The following is a 27,107-nucleotide window of genomic DNA, read 5'->3' on the forward strand; positions in this document are numbered from 1 at the left end:
ATTTTTTAAATTCAACTCTACGTGTTTCTTTATATTAGTAAAATCAAAATTTAAATAATCGTATCTCAATAACGTATTAAGATATCGTGACAAAATAAGCAACATTTTAAAGCAAATTTAATTAAGATTAAACGTGTCTTAAATAATTTCTTTATTTTCATAAACTTCGTTGTTATGATTTTTAATCCCAACTCCGTATCGTTGAACGATGTGGATTTGAAGCATTCAACTTTCAGATATCGTATCTCAAGGACAAATTGAGATATCGTGATGAAATAACAAGCATTTTAAAGCAAATTTAATTAAGATTAAATATACCTTAAATTATTTCTTATTTTCCATAAACATCGTTGTTATGATTTTTTAAATTCAACTCTACGTGTTTCTTTATATTTGTAAAATCTAAATTTAAATAATCGTATCTCAAGAACAAATTAAGACATCATGATGAAATAACCAACATTTTAAAGCAAATTTAATTAAGATTAAACGTGTCTTAAATAATTTCTTTATTTTCATAAACTTCGTTGGTATGATTTTCAAACCCAACTCCGTATCGTTGAACGATGTGGATTTGAAGCATTCAACTTTAAGATATCGTATCTCAAGAACAAATTGAGATATCACGATGAAATGACAAGCATTTTAAAGCAAATTTAATTAAGATTAAATATGCCTTAAATTATTTCTTATTTTCCATAAACTTCGTTGTTATGATTTTTTAAATTCAACTCTACGTGTTTCTTTATATTTGTAAAATCAAAATTTAAATAATCGTATCTTAAGAATGAATTAAGATATCATGATGAAATAACCAACATTTTAAAGCAAATTTAATTAAGATTAAACGTGTCTTAAATAATTTCTTTATTTTCATAAACTTAATTGTTATGATTTTTAAACCAAACTCCGTATCGTTGAACCATGTAGATTTGAAGCATTCAACTTTAAGATATCGTATCTCAAGGACAAATTGAGATTTCGTGATGAAATAAGAAGTATTTTAAAGCAAATTTAATTAAGATTAAATATGCCTTAAATTATTTCTTATTTTCCATAAACTTCGTTGTTATGATTTTTTAAATTCAGCTCTACGTGTTTCTTTAAACTTGAAAAATCAAAATTTAAATAATCGTATCTCAAGAACGAATTAAGATATCATGATGAAATAAGTAACAATTTAAAGCAAATTTAATTAAGATTAAACGTGTCTTAAATAATTTCTTTATTTTCATAAACTTAATTGTTATGATTTTTAAACCCAACTCCACATCGTTGAATGATGTGGATTTGAAGCATTCAATTTTAAGATATCGTATCTCAAGAACAAATTGAGATATCACGATGAAATAAGAAGCATTTTAAAGCAAATTTAATTAAGATTAAATATGCCTTAAATTATTTCTTATTTTCCATAAATATCGTTGTTATGATTTTTTAAATTCAACTCTACGTGTTTCTTTATATTTGTAAAATCAAAATTTAAATAATCGTATCTCAAGAACGAATTAAGATATCATGATGAAATAATCAACATTTTAAAGCAAATTTAATTAAGATTAAACGTGTCTTAAATAATTTCTTTATTTTCATAATCTTCGTTGTTATGATTTTTAATCCCAACTCCGTATCGTTGAACGATGTGGATTTGAAGCATTCAACTTTAAGGTATCGTATCTCAAGAACAAATTGAGATATCATAATGAAATAACAAGCATTTTAAAGCAAATTTAATTAAGATTAAATATCCCTTAAATTATTTCTTATTTTCCATAAACATCGTTGTTGTGATTTTTTAAATTCAACTCTACGTGTTTCTTTAAATTTGAAAAATCAAAATTTAAATAATCGTATCTCAAGAACGAATTAAGATATCATGATGAAATAATCAACATTTTAAAGCAAATTTAATTAAGATTAAAGGTGTCTTAAATATTTGCTTTATTTTCATAAACTTCGTTGTTATGATTTTTAAACCCAACACCGTATCGTCGAACGATATGAATTTGAAGGATTCAACTTTAAGGTATCGTATCTCAAGAACAAATTGAGATATCGTAATCAATTAACAAGCATTTTAAAGCAAATTTAATTAAGATTAAATATGCCTTAAATTATTTCTTATTTTCCATAAACTTCGTTGTTATGATTTTTTAAATTCAACTCTACGTGTTTCTTTATATTTGTAAAATCAAAATTTAAATAATCGTATCTTAAGAACGAATAAAGATATCATGATGAAATAACCAACATTTTAAAGCAAATTTAATTAAGATTAAACGTGTCTTAAATAATTTCTTTATTTTCATAAACTTAATTGTTATGATTTTTAAACCAAACTCCGTATCGTTGAACCATGTAGATTTGAAGCATTCAACTTTAAGATATCGTATCTCAAGGACAAATTGAGATTTCGTGATGAAATAAGAAGTATTTTAAAGCAAATTTAATTAAGATTAAATATGCCTTAAATTATTTCTTATTTTCCATAAACATCGTTGTTATGATTTTTTAAATTCAACTCTACGTGTTTCTTTAAATTTGTAAAATCAAAATTTAAATAATCGTATCTCAAGAACGAATTAAGATATCATGATGAAATAATCAACATTTTAAAGCAAATTTAATTAAGATTAAAGGTGTCTTAAATAATTTCTTTATTTTCATAAACTTCGTTGTTACGATTTTTAAACCCAATTCCGTATCGTTGAACGATATGGATTTGAAGCATTCAACTTTAAGATATCGTATCTCAAGAACAAATTGAGATATCGTAATGAAATAACAAGCTTTTTAAAGCAAATTTAATTAAGATTAAATATGCCTTAAATTATTTCTTATTTTCCATAAACATCGTTGTTATGATTTTTTAAATTCAACTCTACGAGTTTCTTTAAATTTGAAAAATCAAAATTTAAATAATTGTATCTCAAGAACGAATTAAGATATCATGATGAAATAACCAACATTTTAAAGCAAATTTAATTAAGATTAAAGGTGTCTTAAATAATTTCTTTACTTTCATAAACTTCGTTGTTATGATTTTTAATCCCAACTCCGGAGCGTTGAACGATGTGGATTTGAAGCATTCAACTTTAAGATATCGTATCTCAAGAATAAATTGAGATATCGTAATGAAATAACAAGCATTTTAAAGCAAATTTAATTAAGATTAAATATGCCTTAAATTATTTCTTATTTTCCATAAACATCGTTGTTATGATTTTTTAAATTCAACTCTACGTGTTTCTTTATATTTGTAAAATCAAAATTTAAATAATCGTATCTCAAGAACGAATTAAGATATCATGATGAAATAATCAACATTTTAAAGCAAATTTAATTAAGATTAAAGGTGTCTTAAATAATTTCTTTATTTTCATAAACTTAATTGTTATGATTTTTAAACCCAACTCCGTATCGTTGAACGATGTAGATTTGAAACATTCAACTTTAAGATATCGTATCTCAAGGACAAATTGAGATTTCGTGATGAAATAAGAAGTATTTTAAAGCAAATTTAATTAAGATTAAATATGCCTTAAATTATTTCTTATTTTCCATAGACATCGTTGTTATGATTTTTTAAATTCAACTCTACGTGTTTCTTTAAATTTGAAAAATCAAAATTTAAATAATCGTATCTCAAAAACGAATTAAGATATCATGATGAAATAAGCAACATTTTAAAGCAAATTTAATTAAGATTAAACGTGTCTTAAATAATTTCTTTATCTTCATAAACTTCGTTGTTATGATTTTTAAACCCAACTCCATATCGTTGAACGATGTGGATTTGAAGCATTCATCTTTAAGATATCGTATCTCAAAGACAAATTGAGATATCATGATAAAATAACAAGCATTTTAAAGCAAATTTAATTAAGATTAAATATGCCTTAAATTATTTCTTATTTTCCATCAACTTCGTTGTTATGATTTTTTAAATTCAACTCTACGTGTTTCTTTATATTTGTAAAATCAAAGTTTAAATAATCGTATCTCAAGAACGAATTAAGATATCATGATGAAATAAGCAACATTTTAAAGCAAATTTAATTAAGATTAAAGGTGTCTTAAATAATTTCTTTATTTTCATAAACTTCGTTCTTATGATTTTTAAACCCAACTCCGTATCGTTGAACGATGTGGATTTGAAGCATTCAACTTTAAGATATCGTATCTCAAGAACAAATTGAGATATCACGATGAAATAACAAGCATTTTAAAGCAAATTTAATTAAGATTAAATATGCCTTAAATTATTTCTTATTTTCCATAAACATCGTTGTTATGATTTTTTAAATTCAACTCTACGTGTTTCTTTTAGTAAAATTAAAATTTAAATAATCGTATCTCAAGAACGAATTAAGATATCATGATGAAATAACCAACATTTTAAAGCAAATTTAATTAAGATTAAAGGTGTCTTAAATAATTTCTTTATTTTCATAAACTTCGTTGTTATGATTTTTAATCCCAACTCCGGAGCGTTGAACGATGTGGATTTGAAGCATTCAACTTTAAGATATCGTATCTCAAGGACAAATTGAGATATCGTGATGAAATAAGAAGCATTTTAAAGCAAATTTAATTAAGATTAAATATGCCTTAAATTATTTCTTATTTTCCATAAACTTCGTTGTTATGATTTTTTAAATTCAACTCTACGTGTTTTTTTAAATTTGAAAAATCAACATTTAAATAATCGTATCTCAAGAACGAATTAAGATATCATGATGAAATAAGCAACATTTTAAAGCAAATTTAATTAAGATTAAACGTGTCTTAAATATTTTCTTTATTTTCATAAACTTCGTTGTTATGATTTTTAAACCCAACTCCGTATCGTTAAATGATGTGGATTTGAAGCATTCAATTTTAAAATATCGTATCTCAAGAACAAATTGAGATATCACGATGAAATAAGAAGCATTTTAAAGCGAATTTAATTAAGATTAAATATGCCTTAAATTATTTCTTATTTTCCATAAACATCGTTGTTATGATTTTTTAAATTCAACTGTACGTGTTTCTTTATATTTGTAAAATCAACATTTAAATAATCGTATCTCAAGAACGAATTAAGATATCATGATGAAATAAGCAACATTTTAAAGCAAATTTAATTAAAATTAAACGTGTCTTAAATAATTTCTTTATTTTCATAAACTTCGTTGTTATGATTTTTAAACCCAACTCCGTATCGTTGAACGATGTAGATTTGAAGCATTCATCTTTAAGATATCGTATCTCAAGGACAAATTGAGATATCGTAATGAAATAACAAGCATTTTAAAGCTGATTTAATTAAGATTAAATATGCCTTAAACTAATTATTTTCCATAAACTTCGTTGTTATAGTTTTTTAAATTCAACTCTACGTGTTTCTTTAAATTTGAAAAATCAACATTTAAATAATCGTATCTCAAGAACAAATTAAGATATCATGATGAAATAAGTAACAATTTAAAGCAAATTTAATTAAGATTAAACGTGTCTTAAATAATTTCTATATTTTCATAAACTTCGTTCTTATGATTTTTAAACCCAACTCTGTATCGTTGAACGATGTAGATTTGAAGCATTCAACTTTAAGATATCGTATCTCAAGGACAAATTGAGATATCGTGATGAAATAAGAAGCATTTTAAAGCGAATTTAATTAAGATTAAATATGCCTTAAATTATTTCTTATTTTCCATAAACTTCGTTGTTATGATTTTTTAAATTCAACTCTACGTGTTTCTTTAAATTTGAAAAATCAAAATTTAAATAATCGTATCTCAAGAACGAATTAAGATATCATGATGAAATAAGCAACAATTTAAAGCAAATTTAATTAAGATTAAACGTGTCTTAAATAATTTCTTTATTTGCATAAACTTCGTTGTTATAATTTTTAAACCCAACTCCGTATCGTTGAACGATGTAAATTTGAAACATTCAACTTTAAGATATCGTATCTCAAGGACAAATTGAGATATCGTAATGAAATAACAAGCATTTTAAAGCAAATTTAATTAAGATTAAATATGTCTTAAATTGTTTCTTATTTTAAATAAACTTCGTTGTTATGTATATTTTTTAATCCCAACTCTATGAGTTGATTTAGATTTAAATCTAATGCTTAAAAAGATCGTATCTCAAGAACGAATTGAGATATCATGACGTAATAACCAATATTTTAATGTAAATTTAATGAAGAATAAATGTTCCATATAATTTTTATTTCACTTTAATAAAATAGTAATTTTGGGCGTGGTAACAAGGAAGTATTACAATGAAACGAAAGCGGTTCTCATTTCAGGGCGAGAAAAGATTAAAAACGCTGTTTATCTTTAATTTTTTACCGTCCGGCGAAACTGAATAAATAAAAAGCAAAATAAAACAAAGAGGAACAATTCTTCTCTCGCTGGAAATTAAATACCTTGTTTTGTACTTTTAAAATATTGTGTTTATTAATCATCTATTTTTTTTTTTCTATTTTTAGGTACTGTGTTCTTGTGGATGTTCTGGCCAAGTTTTAATTCCGCCGAACTCGAGGGAGACCAAAAACTTCGAGGAATAGTTAATACATATTTAGCTTTAACATCATGTTGCGTAACAGCGTATGCCCTTTCAGCTGCAATGACTCCAAATCGCAAGTTTGATATGGTGCACATTCAAAATTCAACCCTTGCAGGTGGAGTGGCAATTGGAACGAGCGCAAATTTACTCATCCAACCATACGGTGCTATTATTGTTGGAATTGTTGCCGGGGCACTCTCTGTATTTGGATACAGCGTTTTGACGGTAAACAACTTGTTATTATGTAGTTTAATTTAACATGAAGGTTCTAATATTATCGATCTATACCATGAAAAAGACTTGTTAAATGAGAAGGTAAACTTTTCATTTTGAAATTGTAAATTTTTAAAGATAAGAAGGTGATGTTTTTTTTTCTTTGTTGGTTCAGTACGTAATAAGTTTTTATTTTATAAAAGGTGACTTTCGCTGAAGTTTTGTCGATTTTCATATGTATTTTTAACACGTAATGTTTTTTTACGGTGCAACGTGGCAGTTACGAGTTCAGACCGGTAGTCGAGAGTTATGTCACGAACTCATACCTGCCCTTATATTTTTAGGGCAAAACTTTAAAGGGGAGAAATACGGCATTCTTCCCAACGGAAATAAAACTGTCTAGAAAGCGGTTGTCTCGTAACATTTAACCCGTTTAACTATTAAACTCATATTTCTTTAAAGATGTTTTATATGTATTAAAAAAAGAAATTAATTCTTTATTCTCAGCCATCCATTAATAGAACACTCCGCGTTCACGACACGTGCGGTGTCCACAACTTGCACGGAATGCCCGGAGTGTTGGCTGGTCTCGTGGGGGCTCTGATGGCTGGAATTGCCTCAACGGACCGATACGGGCCGCAAGTGTACGAGCTATTTCCGGCTAGAGCCCCAACAAACACTTCTTCTCTTACCGACAACATCGAAGCAAGGACCGCCTCAGTACAGGCCGGATATCAAATTCTTGCCGTCGTTGTCACTGTAATAATAGCCATCGTATCCGGTCTAATAACAGGTAAAGTACCCGTGAATTTCGTCGGTCTCAGGTGGTGGAGGAACCCTTCACGCCCGATCGGGCTCCTTCCTACCATCGAGACGTCTTTCAATTTTCAAAGCCGGACGACGACGATCCTCTCTCGTCCTCGTGGCGTTCAAGGGTCAGTAAGCAAACGCTGTAACGTTAGCCCTTCTCTTCTCCTTCTGGTTCGATGACTAAAATACCAAACCAACAGATTTGTTACGTTACGATACGATCAAAGGAACAAGAAGGATTATGTTACACAAAAGCTTTAAAATCAAAATTATCAAAACAAAATATGTTTTGAAAATAACTTTTTTATTTTTAAAAAACCTTTTTGTATGAACCACACCTATTGTTTGTTAAAACCGAAAAACAATCGGAAACGTTTGCTAATGTTCGTGCGTAATTTACCCAATAGCTGAATAACGAGTTTCATGTAATTTATCATTTGTGCAGATTCAAATTTAATAACTATTAATGAATACTGGGGAACAAACACGCGCTTACAGAGAATTTATTATACATGAAAATTAATTACAAATTCGGGACCTTTTATTTGAAAATGAACAGCTTCTATTCGAAGTTTTAGTTACAATTTGATTAGTGTTAAAAAACTGATTGGTTGTGTTTTGTAAACGAAATTTCAATGTATATTTGTATTCTGCGAACGAGTGAATAACATAATAATGATAGGATAAAAGACTTATATTTGTTCTTCTGTATCTTGGTAGACTCTAACAACGTGGACGAGCCGAGTATACTTATGGTTCGAAAGCAGTTTTATATTCATCTGTATATTTCATAAACTCAGACTATTAAATGTTATTCCCTGGATGGGTAAACTCCCTCTGCAAAGTTGGACTGCTTGGAGGTAATCTGAACGGTCCATCCTCGACGAGTTTGGTATTATCAAGCAAACTTCGCTACTTCGTTGATGACACTTTCGAGACTTGAGTTAAATGGCCTTGTGGGGATCTACACGCTCCAATAATAACAATATCATCAGTTTTGATTGTTTAACGATTCTTTGATCGCTGCAGTTCCTTTCATCGTTTAATCATCACGCATCAAACATACATTCCTTAATCATCGTCATAAGTTCTCAAAATATGATATCCAAGTTGACTTGAAAAAGAAACTTACTGAAATATTCACCTCTTCTATGAAGCTATAATCACTAATAAAAAGTATTTGATACAACCAAATATTTTTGAGCTGGAAGTCATTGATCCTGCAAACAAAACTAACCTTTGCCAACATTTTTTACTGAAACTCAATGACCTTGATGAATTAAAATTTGAATAGACTACGTCGTTATCTTTTTGGAAATGAAGTAACTTATTGTCAGGCGATAGTATATCTTAATGTGCAGAAGACAATGTGCAACATATTAATTAGCTGCTTCAGGAATTTGGATAATTCCACAGATTTTCTAATAGTTTGGAACTTGGCAAGCTTAACTCTGTGTTTTCGTGATATTTAGAATGTTCTAGAATAACTCCTGAAATTTCTTTAAATTCTAAAGTATTATCACTATCATTTCAGATTCCTTCATAAAGTTTAGAGTGTAGCCGAATTACAGGTTTTCGTTTAGAATTTGTAATTCGGCTGAAATTCCTGATACTTCGTTGTAGTTTGGACTCTGGTTAGAGTAAGTCAAAAAGTTTTTTCTACTGTATGGTGTCTGGTCGTCGTAATTTTAGAGTTCCTCTTGCTGTTTGGTGTAATATTAAAATAATTCCAAACATTTCCTTCAACTCTCCAGTCTTGCCAGTGCAATTGCAGACTTCTCTTTCTCTTTATCATTGATTTAGTGTAAATTCAGTACTTGCAAACTTTTCCTTCAAGTCTTCAGTCTTATCAGTGCAATTACAGACTTTCTCTTGCTTTAATAGCTTACATGTCATGATCTCGCTTTTTGAAAAACTGCTAATGCTGAAAAGATCGAGCAACTATCGACATGAGAAAACAAAACTGACCTATCCTAACATTATCACACTTTCTTCGCGCTATAATTAGGGTTTCTTCACGGTACAATTGAAATTTCAAAAGAAAACTACCTGTCTTAACATTCCTTCACACTTTAATTGAGATTTCTTCACGCTATAATTGATATAAAAGAAAACCGGCATTCCTTCACGCTTTAATTAGGGTTGCTTCACGCTTTAATAAGGGGTTCAAAAGAAAACTACCTGTCTTAACATTCCTTCACGCTTTAATTAGGGTTTCTTCACGCTATAATTGGGTACAAAAGAAACCCGACATTCCTTCACGCTATAATTGGAGTTTCAAAACAAAACTGACCCATCCTAACATTTCTTCACGCTTTTTTAGGGTTTCTTCACGCTATAATTGGGTACAAAAGAAACCCGACATTCCTTCACGCTATAATTGAAGTATCAAAACAAAACTGACCTATCTTAACATTCTTCATGCTTTAATAGGGATTTCTTCACGCTATAATTAAGGTACAAAAGAAAACCGACATTCCTTCACGCTATAATTGGAGTAACAAAACAAAACTGACCTATCCTAACATTTCTTCACGCTTTAATTGGTGTTTCTAAAGAAAGCTACCTGTCTTAACATTCCTTCACGCTATAATTGGAGTGTCAAAACAAAACTGACCTATCCTAACATTCCTTCACGCTTTGATAGAGATTTCTTCACGCTATAATTGGGTACCAAAGAAACCCGACATTCCTTCACGCTGTAATTGGAGTTCAAAATAAAACTGACCTATCCTAACATTACCCAATATTTTTGTCAGAGTTGATTGACATTTGTAAACAAAACGTAACTACCTAACTCAACTTTTCTTTTCTGGAAGCATTGCTCATTTTTTTAAAATCTTAATTCCAAAGACGATAGCTATCATGACATGTAAGCTACTTTTTTCTATCACTTTTAGTTTCAGAGATAGCCTATGCGGACAATAAATTTGGGACCACCTGTACTTTAATAGTACAGGGTGTCCCAAATACAATTCCAAACTTTTTCCTCAAGTTTCCTCTTGCTCTTTGTAATTCCATAGTATCTCTTATTGTTTAATGTACTGTAAATTGGTCAAGTTTCCAGTCTAACCAGTGTAATTACAGAATTGTTTCTGTTTAGAGTACTATCGTATCATTTCAGAGTTTTGCTTCAAGTATCCAGCTTACTAATGCAATTCCAGAGTTCCTCTTGCTGTTAATTGTACCATCAGTGCAACTCCAGAGTTTTTTATGAAGACCCCAGTCTTGGCGATGCAATTTCTGGATTCCTCTTGCTACTTAACAACTATCAGTGCAATTACAGCCTTTCTGTTGCACTTTAGCGTTTAATCAATGTAAATTCAGACTTTTGCTTCAAGTTTCTAGCTTGCTAATTCAATTGTTCTTGCTGTTGAGAGTGCTATCGTATCATTTCAGAGCTTTGCTTCAAGTATCCAGCTTATTAATGCAATTCCAGAGTTCCTCTTGCTGTTAATTGTACTATCAGTGCAACTCCAGAGTTTTTTATGAAAACTCCAGTCTTGCCGATGCAATTTCAGGGTTCCTCTTGCTACTTAACAACTATCAGTGCAATTACAGCCTTTCTGTTGCAATTTAGCGTTTAATCAATCCAAATTCAGACTTCTGCTTCAAGTTTCTAGCTTGCTAATGCAATTGTTTTTGCTGCTTAGAGTACTATCGTATAATTTCAGAGTTTTGCTTCGAGTATTCTGCTTACTAATGCAATTCCAGAGTTCCTCTTGCTGTTAATTGTACTATCAGTGCAACTCCAGAATTTTTTATGAAGACTCCAGTCTTGCCGATGCAATTTCAAGATTCCTCTTGCTACTTAACAACTATCAGTGCAATTACAGCCTTTCTGTTGCACTTTAGCGTTTAATCAATCCAAATTCAGACTTTTGCTTCAAGTTTCTAACTTGCTAATGTATTTTTTCTTGCTGTTGAGAGTGCTATCGTATCATTTCAGAGTTTTGCTTCAAGTATCCAGCTTATTAATGCAATTCCAGAGTTCCTTTTGCTGTTAATTGTACATCAGTGCAACTCCAGAGTTTTTTATGAAGACTCCAGTCTTGCCGATGCAATTTCAGGATTCCTCTTGCTACTTAACAACTATCAGTGTAATTACAGCCTTTCTATTGCACTTTAGCGTTTAATCAATGTAAATTCAGACTTTTGCTTCAAGTTTCTAGCTTGCTAATGCAATTGTTCTTGCTGTTGAGAGTGCTATTGTATCATTTCAGAGTTTTGCTTCAAGTATCCAGCTTATTAATGTAATTCCAGAGTTCCTCTTGCTGTTAATTGTACTATCAGTGCAACTCCAGAGTTTTTTATGAAGACTCCAGTCTTGCCGATGCAATTTCAGGGTTCCTCTTGCTACTTAACAACTATCAGTGCAATTACAGCCTTTCTATTGCACTTTAGCGTTTAATCAATGTAAATTCAGACTTTTGCTTCAAGTTTCTAGCTTGCTAATTCAATTGTTCTTGCTGTTGAGAGTGCTATCGTATCATTTCAGAGCTTTGCTTCAAGTATCCAGCTTATTAATGCAATTCCAGAGTTTCTCTTGCTGTTAGTTGTACTATCAGTGCAACTCCAAAGTTTTTATGAAAACTCCAGTCTTGCCGATGCAATTTCAGGGTTCCTCTTGCTACTTAACAACTATCAGTGCAATTACAGCCTTTCTGTTGCACTTTAGCGTTTAATCAATGTAAATTCAGACTTTTGCTTCAAGTTTCTAATTTGCTAATGCGATTGTTCTTGCTGTTGAGAGTGCTATCGTATCATTTCAGAGTTTTGCTTCAAGTATCCAGCTTACTAATGCAATTCCAGAGTTTCTTTTGCTGTTAATTGAACTATCAGTGCAACTCCAGAGTTTTTTATAAAAACTCCAGTCTTGCCGATGCAATTTCAGGGTTCCTCTTGCTACTTAACAACTATCAGTGCAATTACAGCCTTTCTGTTGCACTTTAGCGTTTAATCAATCCAAATTCAGACTTTTGCTTCAAGTTTCTAACTTGCTAATGTATTTTTTCTTGCTGTTGAGAGTGCTATCGTATCATTTCAGAGTTTTGCTTCAAGTATCCAGCTTATTAATGCAATTCCAGAGTTCCTTTTGCTGTTAATTGTACATCAGTGCAACTCCAGAGTTTTTTATGAAGACTCCAGTCTTGCCGATGCAATTTCAGGATTCCTCTTGCTACTTAACAACTATCAGTGTAATTACAGCCTTTCTATTGCACTTTAGCGTTTAATCAATGTAAATTCAGACTTTTGCTTCAAGTTTCTAGCTTGCTAATGCAATTGTTCTTGCTGTTGAGAGTGCTATTGTATCATTTCAGAGTTTTGCTTCAAGTATCCAGCTTATTAATGTAATTCCAGAGTTCCTCTTGCTGTTAATTGTACTATCAGTGCAACTCCAGAGTTTTTTATGAAGACTCCAGTCTTGCCGATGCAATTTCAGGGTTCCTCTTGCTACTTAACAACTATCAGTGCAATTACAGCCTTTCTGTTGCACTTTAGCGTTTAATCAATTTAAATTCAGACTTTTGCTTCCAGTTTCTAGCTTGCTAATGCAATTGTTCTTGCTGTTGAGAGTGCTATCGTATCATTTCAGAGTTTTACTTCAAGTATCCAGCTTACTAATGCAATTCCAGAGTTCCTCTTTCTGTTAATTGTACTATCAGTGCAACTCCAGAGTTTTTTATGAAGACTCCAGTCTTGCCGATGCAATTTCAGGGTTCCTCTTGCTACTTAACAACTATCAGTGCAATTACAGCCTTTCTGTTGCACTTTAGCGTTTAATCAATGTAAATTCAGACTTTTGCTTCAAGTTTCTAGCTTGCTAATGCAATTGTTCTTGCTGTTGAGAGTGCTATCGTATCATTTCAGAGTTTTGCTTCAAGTATCCAGCTTATTAATGCAATTCCAGAGTTCCTCTTGCTGTTAATTGTACTATCAGTGCAACTCCAGAGTTTTTTATGAAGACTCCAGTCTTGCCGATGCAATTTCAGGGTTCCTCTTGCTATTTAACTACTATTAGTGCAATTACAGCCTTTTTGTTGCACTTTAGCGGTTAATCAATTTAAATTCAGACTTTTGCTTCAAGTTTCTAGCTTGCTAATGCAATTATACTTGCTGTTGAGAGTGCTATCGTATCATTTCAGAGTTTTGCTTCAAATATCCAGCTTATTAATGCAATTCCAGAGTTCCTCTTGCTGTTAATTGTACTATCAGTGCAACTCCAGAGTTTTTTATAAAAACTTCAGTCTTGCCGATGCAATTTCAGGGTTTCTCTTGCTATTTAACTTTTCTCTAGGTCTTCAGTCTAATGCATTTCAATCATTCATTTCTCCATCTATGTCTGATTGTCAACTCTCTGATAGTTACAGTATACTAAGTCTAAGAGTCTGAGTCTAAGAGTCTTAGTTAATTTTAATCTCTCATATAAAACTTTCCATATCAAATGGTCATAATCGTCTAGTGTCCCAAACCGTGTAAGCTTTTACTATTTTGAAAAAAACTAAACCCCATCATCATCAATAAATAATCATTAATATCAATCAAAATTTAATACAAACCCATTCTTCTATGTGGTGCAGCAAAAACACAATGTAATTGTTCGATACATAATAACAGGTATTCCGGTACACGAACCCTAAAATTTAAAGCGTCGCTTTTGTGATGGTTTCGATAACACACACGAAAACGTGTGGTCTTTCGGTTATAAGAGAAGGGCCAACGAAGGTTTCTGATAGATTTAGGGTGCGAGAGGATCTCGTGTTGTTGCTTTAATCGATTTCGTTAAGTGGGATACACTATCCAACACCTCTAGCTATGGTGTCACGTTAAAACCCAATCTGTTGTGTGATTGGTTCGAGGCTATTGCAGTATCCTAATCTTATTATCTCAACTATACGGTCTGTTTTGATAGGAAACCCAAAATAAAGTCAAACATCAATCTCTGTTTTATTTCATTTAATTTTTTTTTAATAACTAAAAACGTTTTTTATAGGAAATATTATTTCGCAGAAAAATGATAATAAAAATGAAGATTTTGATGATATTAAATTTTGGGTTATTCCCGATGGAAAGATGTTATTTATTAAAAGATTTTCGAAGGAATTAAGGGTACTAAATAAAATTAAAATTTGCACCAAATTAATTTGTGAAATGTTTTATTTGTTTTTGTGTTGATTAAAATTTGTTTTCTGTATTTATTTTAGGACTTATATTAGATGTAGTGGCTCATTTTCCAACGAAAAATGCGTACGCCGACGACCCCTGTTGGTTGATACACGAACCCCATTCGGATTCGAAATCGGTAACGACGCAACCTGCGGACGAAATTCATTCGATAAACGACTCACCGATGGAACTGGACGTTTCAAAATTACCCCAATAATAAAAAAAAATTTTATATGAAATTTATTCTCATCAGTAAACAACATATAGAAAATACAATGCTTCACAAACGTTTTAAACCTAAATAACAACATGTTTAAAAAATAGTATCATTTTCGATATCGTTGATAAAATAGGGGTGTGTTTGTGGGGTTTGTTTCAGTACATACTAAAAAATTCGCTATCAATTAAACTTTTTAAGGAACTTAGACAAAACTAAACTACTAATAGTAATCTTTAATACATTAATTTTCTAAATGTAATTTTAAAAGAAACGAATTATGAAGTGTGCGAATATAAAATTAAAAAAAAATAATTATGCATGGAGATTTTGGTTTCATTATTTACAATGTTTTCTTAGCACCTAAATATAATTCGAGTGGACCACGATACGCAATTCCGTTAACGTTACATATATTACAATTCTCAAATCTTATTCTAAATAATAAAAAAGGAAAATTAATAATGTTAATAATGAAAGGCAGTTTTAAAGTAAATTGAAAAATAAAAAGTAATAGTAACGCAAAATAAAACATGGCTTGAGATGAACAAAGTTACATTTATACATTTAATACATCTGACGCCACCAACATATACAATAGATATGTATGACCACAGATTACTTCATTATCCACCAATTATTACATTCATATATATTTTTTAAGATTAGTTAAGCATAATAGGAGTATAATTAGGTTTAACAGATAAAATTGAGCTACAGCTATAATAGGATTTTAATAAAAATTGAACACATTTTGCCTTTGTTTCTTGGAAAGGACGATGACGTCGATTATTCTTATAAACTAATCTCACATGTTTACAAGTATTGGTTAATTGTTGAACACCTTCGATCAAGATTTTCTAAAATTAAATGTTCAATAACAAATGGCCCTAGAAAAATATTTTTAAAGTAAAGATGGGTTCAAAAGAGAAAGAATGTAGTTATTGAGTGTCTACTTTAACATAAATAAGAATTATATGGGGGTAATACCATAATTTTAAAGAAAAATATTTTTAGAGTAAAGGTTGTATTTTACACGAAAAAGTGAATTTTTTAAAAAGTTGTCCTAACTTTATTTATGGGAATTATGAAATAAGATATACCACACATTAAAGTTTTGAGTGTCTACTTTAAGATATAAAATAAATATATGGGGGTTAATAACATATTTTAGAAAAAAATTTAATTTTAGAGTAAAGATTGCGTTTTGAGTTATTACACAAAAAATTGATTTTAAAAAAAAATTGCCCAATCTTTATTTATGGGAATTATAAAATAAGATATACGCGAAATTAAAGTTTTAAGTGTCTACTTTAAGATATAAAATAATTATATGGGGGGTTAATAACATATTTTTGAAGAAAAATTTAATTTTAGAGTAAAGATTGCGTTTTGAGTTATTACACGAAAAATTGATTTAAAAAAAAAATTGCCCAATCTTTATTTATGGGAATTATGAAATAAGATATACGCCAAATTAAAGTTTTAAGTGTCTACTTTAAGATATAAAATAATTATATGGGGGGTTAATAACATATTTTTGAAGAAAAATTTAATTTTAGAGTAAAGATTGCGTTTTGGGTTATTACACGAAAACGTGATTTTTAAAAAAAATCGCCCAAACTTTATTTATGGGAATTATGAAAGAAGCTAGACGCCAAATTAAAGTTTTGAGTGTCTACTTTAAGATAAAATAGGGGTTAATACCATAATTTTAAAGAAAACTATTTTTAGAGTAAATATTGCATTTTGGGTATCACACCAAAAAGTGAATTTAAAAAAAATCGCCCTAACTTTATTTATGGGAATTATGAAATAAGATATACGCCAAATTAAAGTTTTAAGTGTCTACTTTAAGATATAAAATAATTATATGGGGGTTAATAACATATTTTTGAAGAAAAATTTAATTTTAGAGTAAAGATTGCGTTTTAAGTTATTACACGAAAAATTGATTTTTTAAAAAAATTGCCCAATCTTTATTTATGGGAATTATGAAATAAGATATACACCAAATTAAAGTTTTAACTGTCCACTTTAAGATATAAAATAAATATATGGGGGTTAATAACATATTTTTGAAGAAAAATTTAATTTTAGGGTAAAGATTGCATTTTGAGTTATTACAAGAAAAATTGATTTTTAAAAAAAATTGCCCAAACTTTATTTATAGGAATTATGAAGGAAGCTAGACGCCAAATTAAAGTTTTGAGTGTCTACTTTAAGATAAAATAGGGGTTAATACCATAATTTTAAAGAAAACTATTTTTAGAGTAAATATTGCATTTTGGGTATCACACCAAAAAGTGAATTTAAAAAAAATCGCCCTAACTTTATTTATGGGAATTATGAAATAAGATATACGCCAAATTAAAGTTTTAAGTGTCTACTTTAAGATATAAAATAGATATATGGGGGTTAATAACATATTTTTGAAGAAAAATTTAATTTTAGGGTAAAGATTGCATTTTGAGTTATTACAAGAAAAATTGATTTTTAAAAAAAATTGCCCAAACTTTATTTATAGGAATTATGAAGGAAGCTAGACGCCAAATTAAAGTTTTGAGTGTCTACTTTAAGATAAAATAGGGGTTAATACCATAATTTTAAAGAAAACTATTTTTAGAGTAAATATTGCATTTTGGGTATTACACGAAAAAGTGAATTTAAAAAAATCGCCCTAACTTTATTTATGGGAATTATGAAATAAGATATACGCCAAATTAAAGTTTTAAGTGTCTACTTTAAGATATAAAATAATTATATGGGGGGTTAATAACATATTTTTGAAGAAAAGTTTAATTTTAGAGTAAAGATTGCGTTTTGAGTTATTACACGAAAATTGATTTTTTAAAAAAATTGCCCAATCTTTATTTATGGGAATTATGAAATAAGATATACGCCAAATTAAAGTTTTAAGTGTCTACTTTAAGATATAAAATAATTATATAGGGGTTAATAACATAGTTTTGAAAAAAATTTAATTTTAGAGTAAAGATTGCGTTTTGAGTTATTACACGAAAAATTGATTTTTAAAAAAAATTGCCCAATCTTTATTTATGGGAATTATGAAATAAGATATACGGCAAATTAAAGTTTTAAGTGTCTACTTTAAGATATAAAATAATTATATGGGGGGTTAATAACATATTTTTGAAGAAAAATTTAATTTTAGAGTAAAGATTGCGTTTTGAGTTATTACACGAAAAATTGATTTAAAAAAAAATTGCCCAATCTTTATTTATGGGAATTATGAAATAAGATATATGCCAAATTAAAGTTTTAAGTGTCTACTTTGAGATATAAAATAATTATATGGGGGGTTAATAACATATTTTTGAAAAAAAAATTAATTTTAGAGTAAAAATTGCGTTTTGGGTTATTACACGAAAACGTGATTTTTTTAAAAAATTTCCCAAACTTTATTTATGAGAATTATGAAAAAAGCTAGACGCCAAATTAAAGTTTTGAGTGTCTACTGTAAGATAAAATAGGGGTTAATACCATAATTTTAAAGAAAACTATTTTTAGAGTAAAGATTGCATTTTGGGTATTACACAAAAAACTGAATTTAAAAAAAAATCGCCCTAACTTTATTTATGGGAATTATGAAATAAGATATACGCCAAATTAAAGTTTTAAGTGTCTACTTTAAGATATAAAATAAATATATGGGGGTTAACAACATATTTTTGAAGAAAAATTTAATTTTAGAGTAAAGATTGCGTTTTGAGTTATTACACGAAAAATTGATTTTAAAAAAAAATTGCCCAATCTTTATTTATGGGAATTATGAAATAAGATATACGCCAAATTAAAGTTTTAAGTGTCTACTAAAATATAAAAAATAATTATATGGGGGGTTAATAACATATTTTTGAAGAAAAATGTATTTTAAAGTAAAGATTGCTTTTTGGGTTATTACACGAAAAAGTGATTTTTTTAAAAAAATCGCCCAAACATTTTTTGTGGGAATTATAAAATAAGATATACACCAAATTAAAGTTTTAAGTGTCTACTTTAAGATATAAAATAATTATATGGGGGTTAATAACATATTTTTGAAGAAAAATTTAATTTTAGAGTAAAGATTGCGTTTTGAGTTATTACACGAAAAAGTGAATTTTAAAAAAATCGCCCAAACTTTATTTATGGGAATTATGAAATAAGATATACCCCAAATTAAAGCTTTGAGTGTCTACTTTAAGATAAATAATAATTATATGGGGGTTAATTCCATAATTTTTGAAGAAAAATATCTTTGGAGTAAAAATTACGTTTTGAGTTATTCCACAAAAGGTGAATTTTTAAAAAATCGCTCAAACTTTATTTATGGGAATTATGAAATAAGATATACCCCAAATTAAAGTTTTGAGTGTCTACTTTAAAATAAATAATAATTATATGAGGGTTAATACATAATTTTGAAGACAAACACTTTTAACACAAAAATTAGATTTAAGGTTATTAACCCGAAAAAGCAAAATTAAAAAAACCACTGTTATTGTATACATGGAAATTTTGTATCGATTTATATCGCTAATTAAAGCATAACACGTTTATTTTCAAACACACCATTGCTTCGCGTAAATTAATTTTTCAGTTTTGCAGAAAAACGTTATTTTGGTGGTGATTGTTTTCGAGAGCTTTTCACAGAAAACAATGAGAATTTTAAATCAACGCCCAATCTCTATTTATAACAATCCTGAAACGATCTACACTTCAAATTAAAATTTAAAACATCTATTTTAAGACACACAATTGTTGTTGGGAAAAACATTTTTATAAATAGTTACTTTTTGAGATTGTTCACCCGAAACAATCACAACTTTAAATTAACGTCCAATCTTTATTTATGAGAATTCTGAAACGTTCTATATCTCAAATTAAACTTTAAAATATCCATTTTAAGCTAGATAATCGTGTTAGTGGGGTTAATAATCAAATTTTGAAGAAAAACATTTTTATATAATGATTGTTTTTTAAGATTATTCACTTGAAATAATGAAAACTTTAAATCGACGCCCAATCTTTATTTATGAGAATTCTAAAACGTTTTATACCTTAAATTAAAGTTTAAAATATCTATTTTAAGATAGATAATCGTTTTATTGAGGTTAATAATCAAATTTTGCAAAAGACATTTTTATATAATGATTGCTTTTTTAAGATTATTCGCTCGTAACAATTAAAACTTGAAATCAACGCCAAATCTGTATTTATGGGAATTCTGAAACGTTCTATACCTTAAATTAAACTTTAAAATATCTATTTTAAGATAGATAATCGTTTTTTTGGGGTTAATAATCAAATTTTGAAGATAAACATTTTTATATAATGATTGCTTTTTAAGATTATTCACTTGAAATAATGAAAACTTTAAATCAATGCCCAATCTATATTTATGAGAACTTTGAAACGTTTTATATCTCAAATTAAACTTTAAAACATCTATTTTAAGATAGATAATCGTTTTATTGGGGTTAATAATCAAATTTTCAAGAAAAACGTTTTTATGTAATGATTGTTTTTTAAGATTATTCACTCGAAACAATGAAAACTTTAAATCAATGCGAAATCTTTATTTATGAGAATTTTAAAACGATCTATATCACAAATTAAACTTTAAAACATCTATTTTAAAATAAATAATCGTTTTATGGGGGTTAATAATCAAATTTTGAAGATAAACTTTTTTATATAATGATTGTTTTTTAAGATTATTCACTCGAAATAATGAAAACTTTAAATCAACGCCCAATCTTTATTTATGAGAATTTTGAAACGTGCTATATCTCAAATTAAACTTTAAAATATCTATTTTAAGATAGATAATCGTTTTAGTGGGGGTTAATAATCAAATTTTCAAGAAAAACGTTTTTATGTAATGATTGCTTTTGAAGACTATTTACTCGAAGCAATGAAAACTTTAAATCAACGCCCAATCTTTATGAGAATTCTAAAATGTTGTATATCTTAAATTAAAGTTTAAAATATCTATTTTAAGATAGATAATCGTTTTATTGGGGTTAATAATCAAATTTTCAAGAAAAACGTTTTTATGTAATGATTGCTTTTTAAGATTATTCACTCGAAACAATGAAAACTTTAAATCAATGCGAAATCTTTATTTATGAGAATTTTAAAACGATCTATATCACAAATTAAACTTTAAAACATCTATTTTAAAATAAATAATCGTTTTATGGGGGTTAGTAATCAAATTTTGAAGATAAACTTTTTTATATAATGATTGTTTTTTAAGATTATTCACTCGAAATAATGAAAACTTTAAATCAACGCCCAATCTTTATTTATGAGAATTTTGAAACGTGTTATATCTCAAATTAAACTTTAAAATATCTATTTTAAGATAGATAATCGTTTTAGTGGGGGTTAATAATCAAATTTTCAAGAAAAACGTTTTTATGTAATGATTGCTTTTGAAGACTATTTACTCGAAGCAATGAAAACTTTAAATCAACGCCCAATCTTTATTTATGAGAATTCTAAAATGTTGTATATCTTAAATTAAAGTTTAAAATATCTATTTTAAGATAGATAATCGTTTTATTGGGGTTAATAATCAAATTTTCAAGAAAAACGTTTTTATGTAATGATTGCTTTTTAAGATTATTCACTCGAAATAATGAAAACTTTAAATCAATGCGAAAACTTTATTTATGGGAATTTTAAAACGATCTATATCACAAATTAAACTTTAAAATATCTATTTTAAGATAGATAATCGTTTTATTGGGGTTAATAATCAAATTTTCAAGAAAAACGTTTTTATGTAATGATTGCTTTTTAAGATTATTCACTCGAAACAATGAAAACTTTAAATCAATGCGAAAAGTTTATTTATGGGAATTTTAAAACGATCTATATCACAAATTAAACTTTAAAATATCTATTTTAAGATAGATAATCGTTTTATTGGGGTTAATAATCAAATTTTCAAGAAAAACGTTTTTATGTAATGATTGCTTTTTAAGATTATTCACTTGAAACAATGAAAACTTTAAATCAATGCGAAAACTTTATTTATGGGAATTTTAAAACGATCTATATCACAAATTAAACTTTAAAATATCTATTTTAAGATAGATAATCGTTTTATTGGGGTTAATAATCAAATTTTCAAGAAAAACGTTTTTATGTAATGATTGCTTTTTAAGATTATTCACTCGAAACAATGAAAACTTTAAATCCATGCGAAAACTTTATTTATGGGAATATTAAAACGATCTATATCACAAATTAAACTTTAAAATATCTATTTTAAGATAGATAATCGTTTTATTGGGGTTAATAATCAAATTTTCAAGAAAAACGTTTTTATGTAATGATTGCTTTTTAAGATTATTCACTCGAAACAATGAAAACTTTAAATCAATGCGAAATCTTTATTTATGAGAATTTTGAAACGTGCTATATCTCAAATTAAACTTTAAAATATCTATTTTAAGATAGATAATCGTTTTATTGGGGTTAATAATCAAATTTTGAAGTTAAACATTTTTATATAATGATTGCTTTTTAAGATTATTCACTCGAAGCAATGAAAACTTTAAATCAACGCCCAATCTTTATTTATGAGAATTCTAAAACGTTCTATACCTTAAATTAAAGTTTAAAATATCTATTTTAAGATAGATAATCGTTTTATTGGGGTTAATAATCAAATTTTAAAGATAAACATCTTTATATAATGATTGCTTTTTAAGATTATTCAACAAATGAAAACTTTAACTCAACGCCCAATCTTTATTTATGAGAATTCTGAAATGTTCTATAACTCAAATTAAACTTTAAAATATATATTTTAAGATAGATAATCGTTTTATTGGGGTTAATAATCAAATTTTGAAGATAAACTTTTTTATATAATGATTGCTTTTTAAGATTATTCACTCGAAACAATGAAAACTTTAAATCAATGCGAAATCTTTATTTATGAGAATTTTAAAGCATTCTATATTTCAAATTAAACTTTAAAATATTTATTTTAAGATAGATAATCGTTTTAATGGGGTTAATACTGAAATTTGGAAGAAAAACTATTATTTTTTAAGATTATTCACTCGAAACAATGAAAACTTTAAATCAACGTCCAATCTTTATTTATGAGAATTCTGAAACGTTCTATATCTCAAATTAAACTTTAAAACACCCATTTTTATATTCACGGTAATTTTATTTTATTTTGGGGTGATAATTTAGTTTTAATGAAAAATGTATTTATTTTATGTTTAATTATAATTTCAACGTTTCTATTATTGAACACTTTTCGTATTTGTACCAAAAATGACGTGTCCAAAACCTTGTAAACTTGTGATTCTTAATTTAAATCGATAACAATTATTTTATCTACCCAGGTACGACAAATTTCCTGATGGTAGTGCGCATGCACAATATTTTAACCCATTTATATACATAAAGAACGTGTAAATTAAAAATTGCATAGTGGAAAATTACAATTTTTATTTGACTAGAATCCACTGGTAACTGCTTTAAAAACAGTAGGTAACCACGAACAAATTGTAATTAATTAATATAATTAATTATTGGGTTAATATTAATTGATATAAATGAGTTAAAACTTTTATTAAGCGAATTATACCTATCTAAGCGGGTTTATTTACAAATTTGCACGAAAATTTAATAACAAAAATAATCTGGCATTATTGCATAAGAAATAAAGCGTATCAAAAAAAGCTCGATTATGAATTGAATTGAATATTTTTTATGGTACGTAAATTGACGATTTTTAATTGAAATTTTAATAAAAATATTCTTAATTAATTTATAAACTTACTTTTACCTCTAATGACTACTAATATGATATCACATTCATTTAATACATTTTTAAAAAATCAGATTTATGACGGAGTCATAGATTTACTAGAGAAGCTTTTCTTAGGTGTACTGGAATTCAGTCTGAAATTTGAGGATGTCTTCGATCGGTGTAATAAACTATTTTTTGGTTTTCCCGAGTATAAGCTAACTTCATCATCATCGGATGCATTCCAATGCATCCCAACGTATTCATCTTCAACTGGTATTCGCAATAAAGCGGGTGGATTAACAATTCGTTCTCTATTATTCATCCGAAACTCTTCGCCTTCTCTGCAATGATAGAATGAAACTAATCTGAAATCTTCTCGTATATGATTTTCTAATTTAGCAACAATATCTGTAAAACGCGGTCTATCAACCGGTTTCCATTTCCAGCAAACTTGCATAATTTCATAAAGAAGATCCGGGCAATCGGACGGTCGTTCTAATGTGCCTTTTGCGACGATAAATTGGATAACTTGTTCGTTCGCGAGACCTTGATATGGTTGTTCTGCTAAAGTCGACATTTCCCATAAAACGACTCCGTAACTCCAAACGTCTGAATCGGAGGTAAATACTCCATCAGCTAAGCTTTCTGGAGACATCCACCTGACAGGCATCATTCCTTTAGAAGCTTGACGATAATAATCGGTTATATAAATATCTTTAGCCATTCCAAAGTCGCCGATTTTAACCGTATGATCAGCAGAAACCATGCAATTTCTCGCAGCTAAATCACGATGAATAAATTTTTTCGCTGATAAATACAACATCCCATCAGCAATTTCAGCGGCCATTCGATACATTTCAACGCATGTGATATCATGTGACGATTCGCGAGAACGTCGCAAATAACTTTTTAAATCACCTCGAGCCATTAATTCCATAATAACCAAAGGAGGATTTCCTTTAGATACAACTCCCAATAATTTAACAACATGATGAGCACTATTAAACGATTTCATAATAGAAGCTTCGTTTAAAAATTGCATACAATCTTTGTGCTGACAATGTTCATTTACCGTTTTTACAGCGCACGGAATATTTTGCGACTTAATAAATCCGCTGCAAACCATCCCAAACGAACCTTGACCCAATTCCTTTAAAATCTCAATGTTTTCTCTTTCCATTTCCCATTCATCCGGTTCGTACATAGCGCCCGCATATTCGGGATTAATAGATGCAAACATGCGTAAATTTTTAAAATTCTCTTCTTGTACGTGTTTTCGATAAAACCAAAAAGCAACAGCTGCGGCGATGATTGCCAAAGCGCTTAAAACCGAGAACGTAATCACCATTGACTTGTTATCGGAATGACTATGTATAATAAAAGAGATTGTAGGTCCTAATTTGCTTTTTCCCGCCAAAGTCACTGAATATATCGTGCATGAATAATTGCGAGGTTCTAAATTGCGTAGGATATAACTGCTTTGATTGTTTTGTTTCTCTTTTCGCAAACAATGTTTGCTGTGAAAAAAGCTTTGTGATTCGATGGTTGTGTTACATTCTATTTCATAAGAAACTATAACTTGGTTTGGATGGCTTGGTTCGGACCAATTAAGAATGCAGTCTTTATCGTTTGTATAATAAGTGATGGTTTTAACGATATCCGCCGTTTCATTTTCTAAAGTTCTCGCGGTTTTCATAAGGATCGAGCTACAATAAATCTTTTTTTGCAATTGTTCGTTCGATGATAACTCTTCAAGTGTTAAATTAGGCGGATGATTACAAGCGGAAAATAAAAAAACGTACAGCGTGAATTGTTCTAAATTAGTTAAAGTGTAATTATTAGATGATGCGTTTATATTAAACACCATGTACATCTCGTCATGCTCGATTGTTTTCGCAATCGGAAATTCATTAGATCGTCTTCGTTTCTCACCCAGAAAAAGATTATCGCTGTATAATTGGCAGTTTTCGTTATCTCCAAACACCGAATGATAACATAACTGGTCAAACACGTTCATTGTGTTCTCCCTGGTTTCACAATCGCATTTATCGACTTCTTCGGTGTATTCAAATTCCATCGTTTTGGGCCAATCGTGTGGAAATTTACAATAATCTCTTTCTAAGATTAACGCGGGATTATCTGGTTCCGCATAAACGTATAATTTATAACCCGAAAGGTCCCCGTTATAAACTTCTGGAGGGGACCAACTAAGAAAAACGTCACTACTACTTATTGGAGTAATGTTAAAGTTTTGTGGAGGTGAAGGATCGTCGGGTAAAGTTGAAAAGTTTGCGTGGGCTGTATCTTTACGATCAGAAGGTTTATCGGTTGATACATACGCGGAAATATAATAAGTGTAAGTTGAAAACGGCTCCAAATTTTTTAAAGTTATCGTTTCAGACGTAGTTAATTCCGAGCTCCACGCATTATCGCATCCTGAAACACTTTGATATGCACGCGAAGCTAAAGCGTAATAAACGAAATAAACGGTTTGGTTCGATTTCAAATCGGATTGTTTGTCCCATTTTAAAGTTATATTATTAGAACTCCTATTTGTTATAATAACGTGCATATTCGTTTCGTGGCAAATAGCTTTTTCGCCGTTTGATTCGAGGGAAATATCAACATTGTTTGTGTAGCTATCTAGTTTATTAACATGCATTGTTAAATTTTCGATGGTTTGTAAACAAAGTAATGGATTATAATGAATCGAAAGAGACCCATTTCCAATTTGAAGATTTTCCGTGACTTTGGGCGAGAATAAATCGTTTAGTTTTAAATTATCGACCAAATATAAAGCGTATTCTTTTTGTGTTATGTTAGTTCCGATTTTTTCGAGGCTACTTAAAAAGTGAAGATTTTTTAGTTTCTCCATTTGTTGGATTTTTAACGAGCCGGTTATTTCTTTTATTTGGTCCAAATAAAACGGTAAAGAAAGTATTAATTCATCAATTTGCTTGGGTTGTAAATTAAAATTGTATCTTCCGTTTATGGTTAAAGAACCGTTTATTATTGTGCATCCTTCGAGTTTGTGAAGAGTTCCAATGTTATCTACGACGGTTTCATTGCATACCTTGTGGCATGGGACTGAATGTGCGATGTTATTTGAAACTTTATTAATTAAATTGTTTGCGTTATTTGAATGAGTACTGTTTCTCCCACAAGGTTGACATTGATTATCGTTGGTGATATGATGATATTTCGGACAACGTTCGGTGCAATTTGTTTCTAATATATACATATCTTTTCCGGTGAAATTCCTGCATTCCTCAAAACTTACGCAGGTGAACCCCAATTTGTACCTAGAATCATCAACCTAATATTATTTATTTATATAAA

At 28.9% G+C, this 27,107-nt stretch overlaps 2 protein-coding genes across 7 annotated transcripts in view; one reads left to right on the forward strand and one right to left on the reverse strand.

Annotated features, from left to right (window-relative positions):
* Positions 1–15,303, forward strand: part of LOC111425065 (Rhesus blood group-associated glycoprotein Rh50) — a 28,064-nt gene extending 12,761 nt beyond the window's left edge. The window contains exons 5-7 of the mRNA XM_023058824.2: positions 6,494–6,795; positions 7,291–7,576; positions 14,799–15,303. Coding sequence (XP_022914592.2) covers positions 6,494–6,795; positions 7,291–7,576; positions 14,799–14,977 — 767 coding nt within the window. The 3' untranslated portion in view covers positions 14,978–15,303. The remainder of the gene's footprint in view (positions 1–6,493; positions 6,796–7,290; positions 7,577–14,798) is intronic.
* LOC111425015 (insulin-like growth factor 1 receptor) overlaps positions 14,734–27,107 on the reverse strand; it is a 137,222-nt gene continuing 124,848 nt past the window's right edge. For 5 of the 6 annotated variants that reach the window (XM_023058765.2, XM_023058767.2, XM_023058766.2 and 2 more), the window contains exon 4: positions 14,734–27,070. In XM_023058765.2, coding sequence (XP_022914533.2) covers positions 23,863–27,070 — 3,208 coding nt within the window. In that variant the 3' untranslated portion in view covers positions 14,734–23,862. Of the gene's footprint in view, positions 27,085–27,107 lie in introns of all 6 variants that reach the window. The other variant, XM_071199683.1, reaches the window with a different exon arrangement.

This window comes from Onthophagus taurus, chromosome 11 (genome assembly GCF_036711975.1).
Source record: "Onthophagus taurus isolate NC chromosome 11, IU_Otau_3.0, whole genome shotgun sequence".
Taxonomy (NCBI): domain Eukaryota; kingdom Metazoa; phylum Arthropoda; class Insecta; order Coleoptera; family Scarabaeidae; genus Onthophagus; species Onthophagus taurus.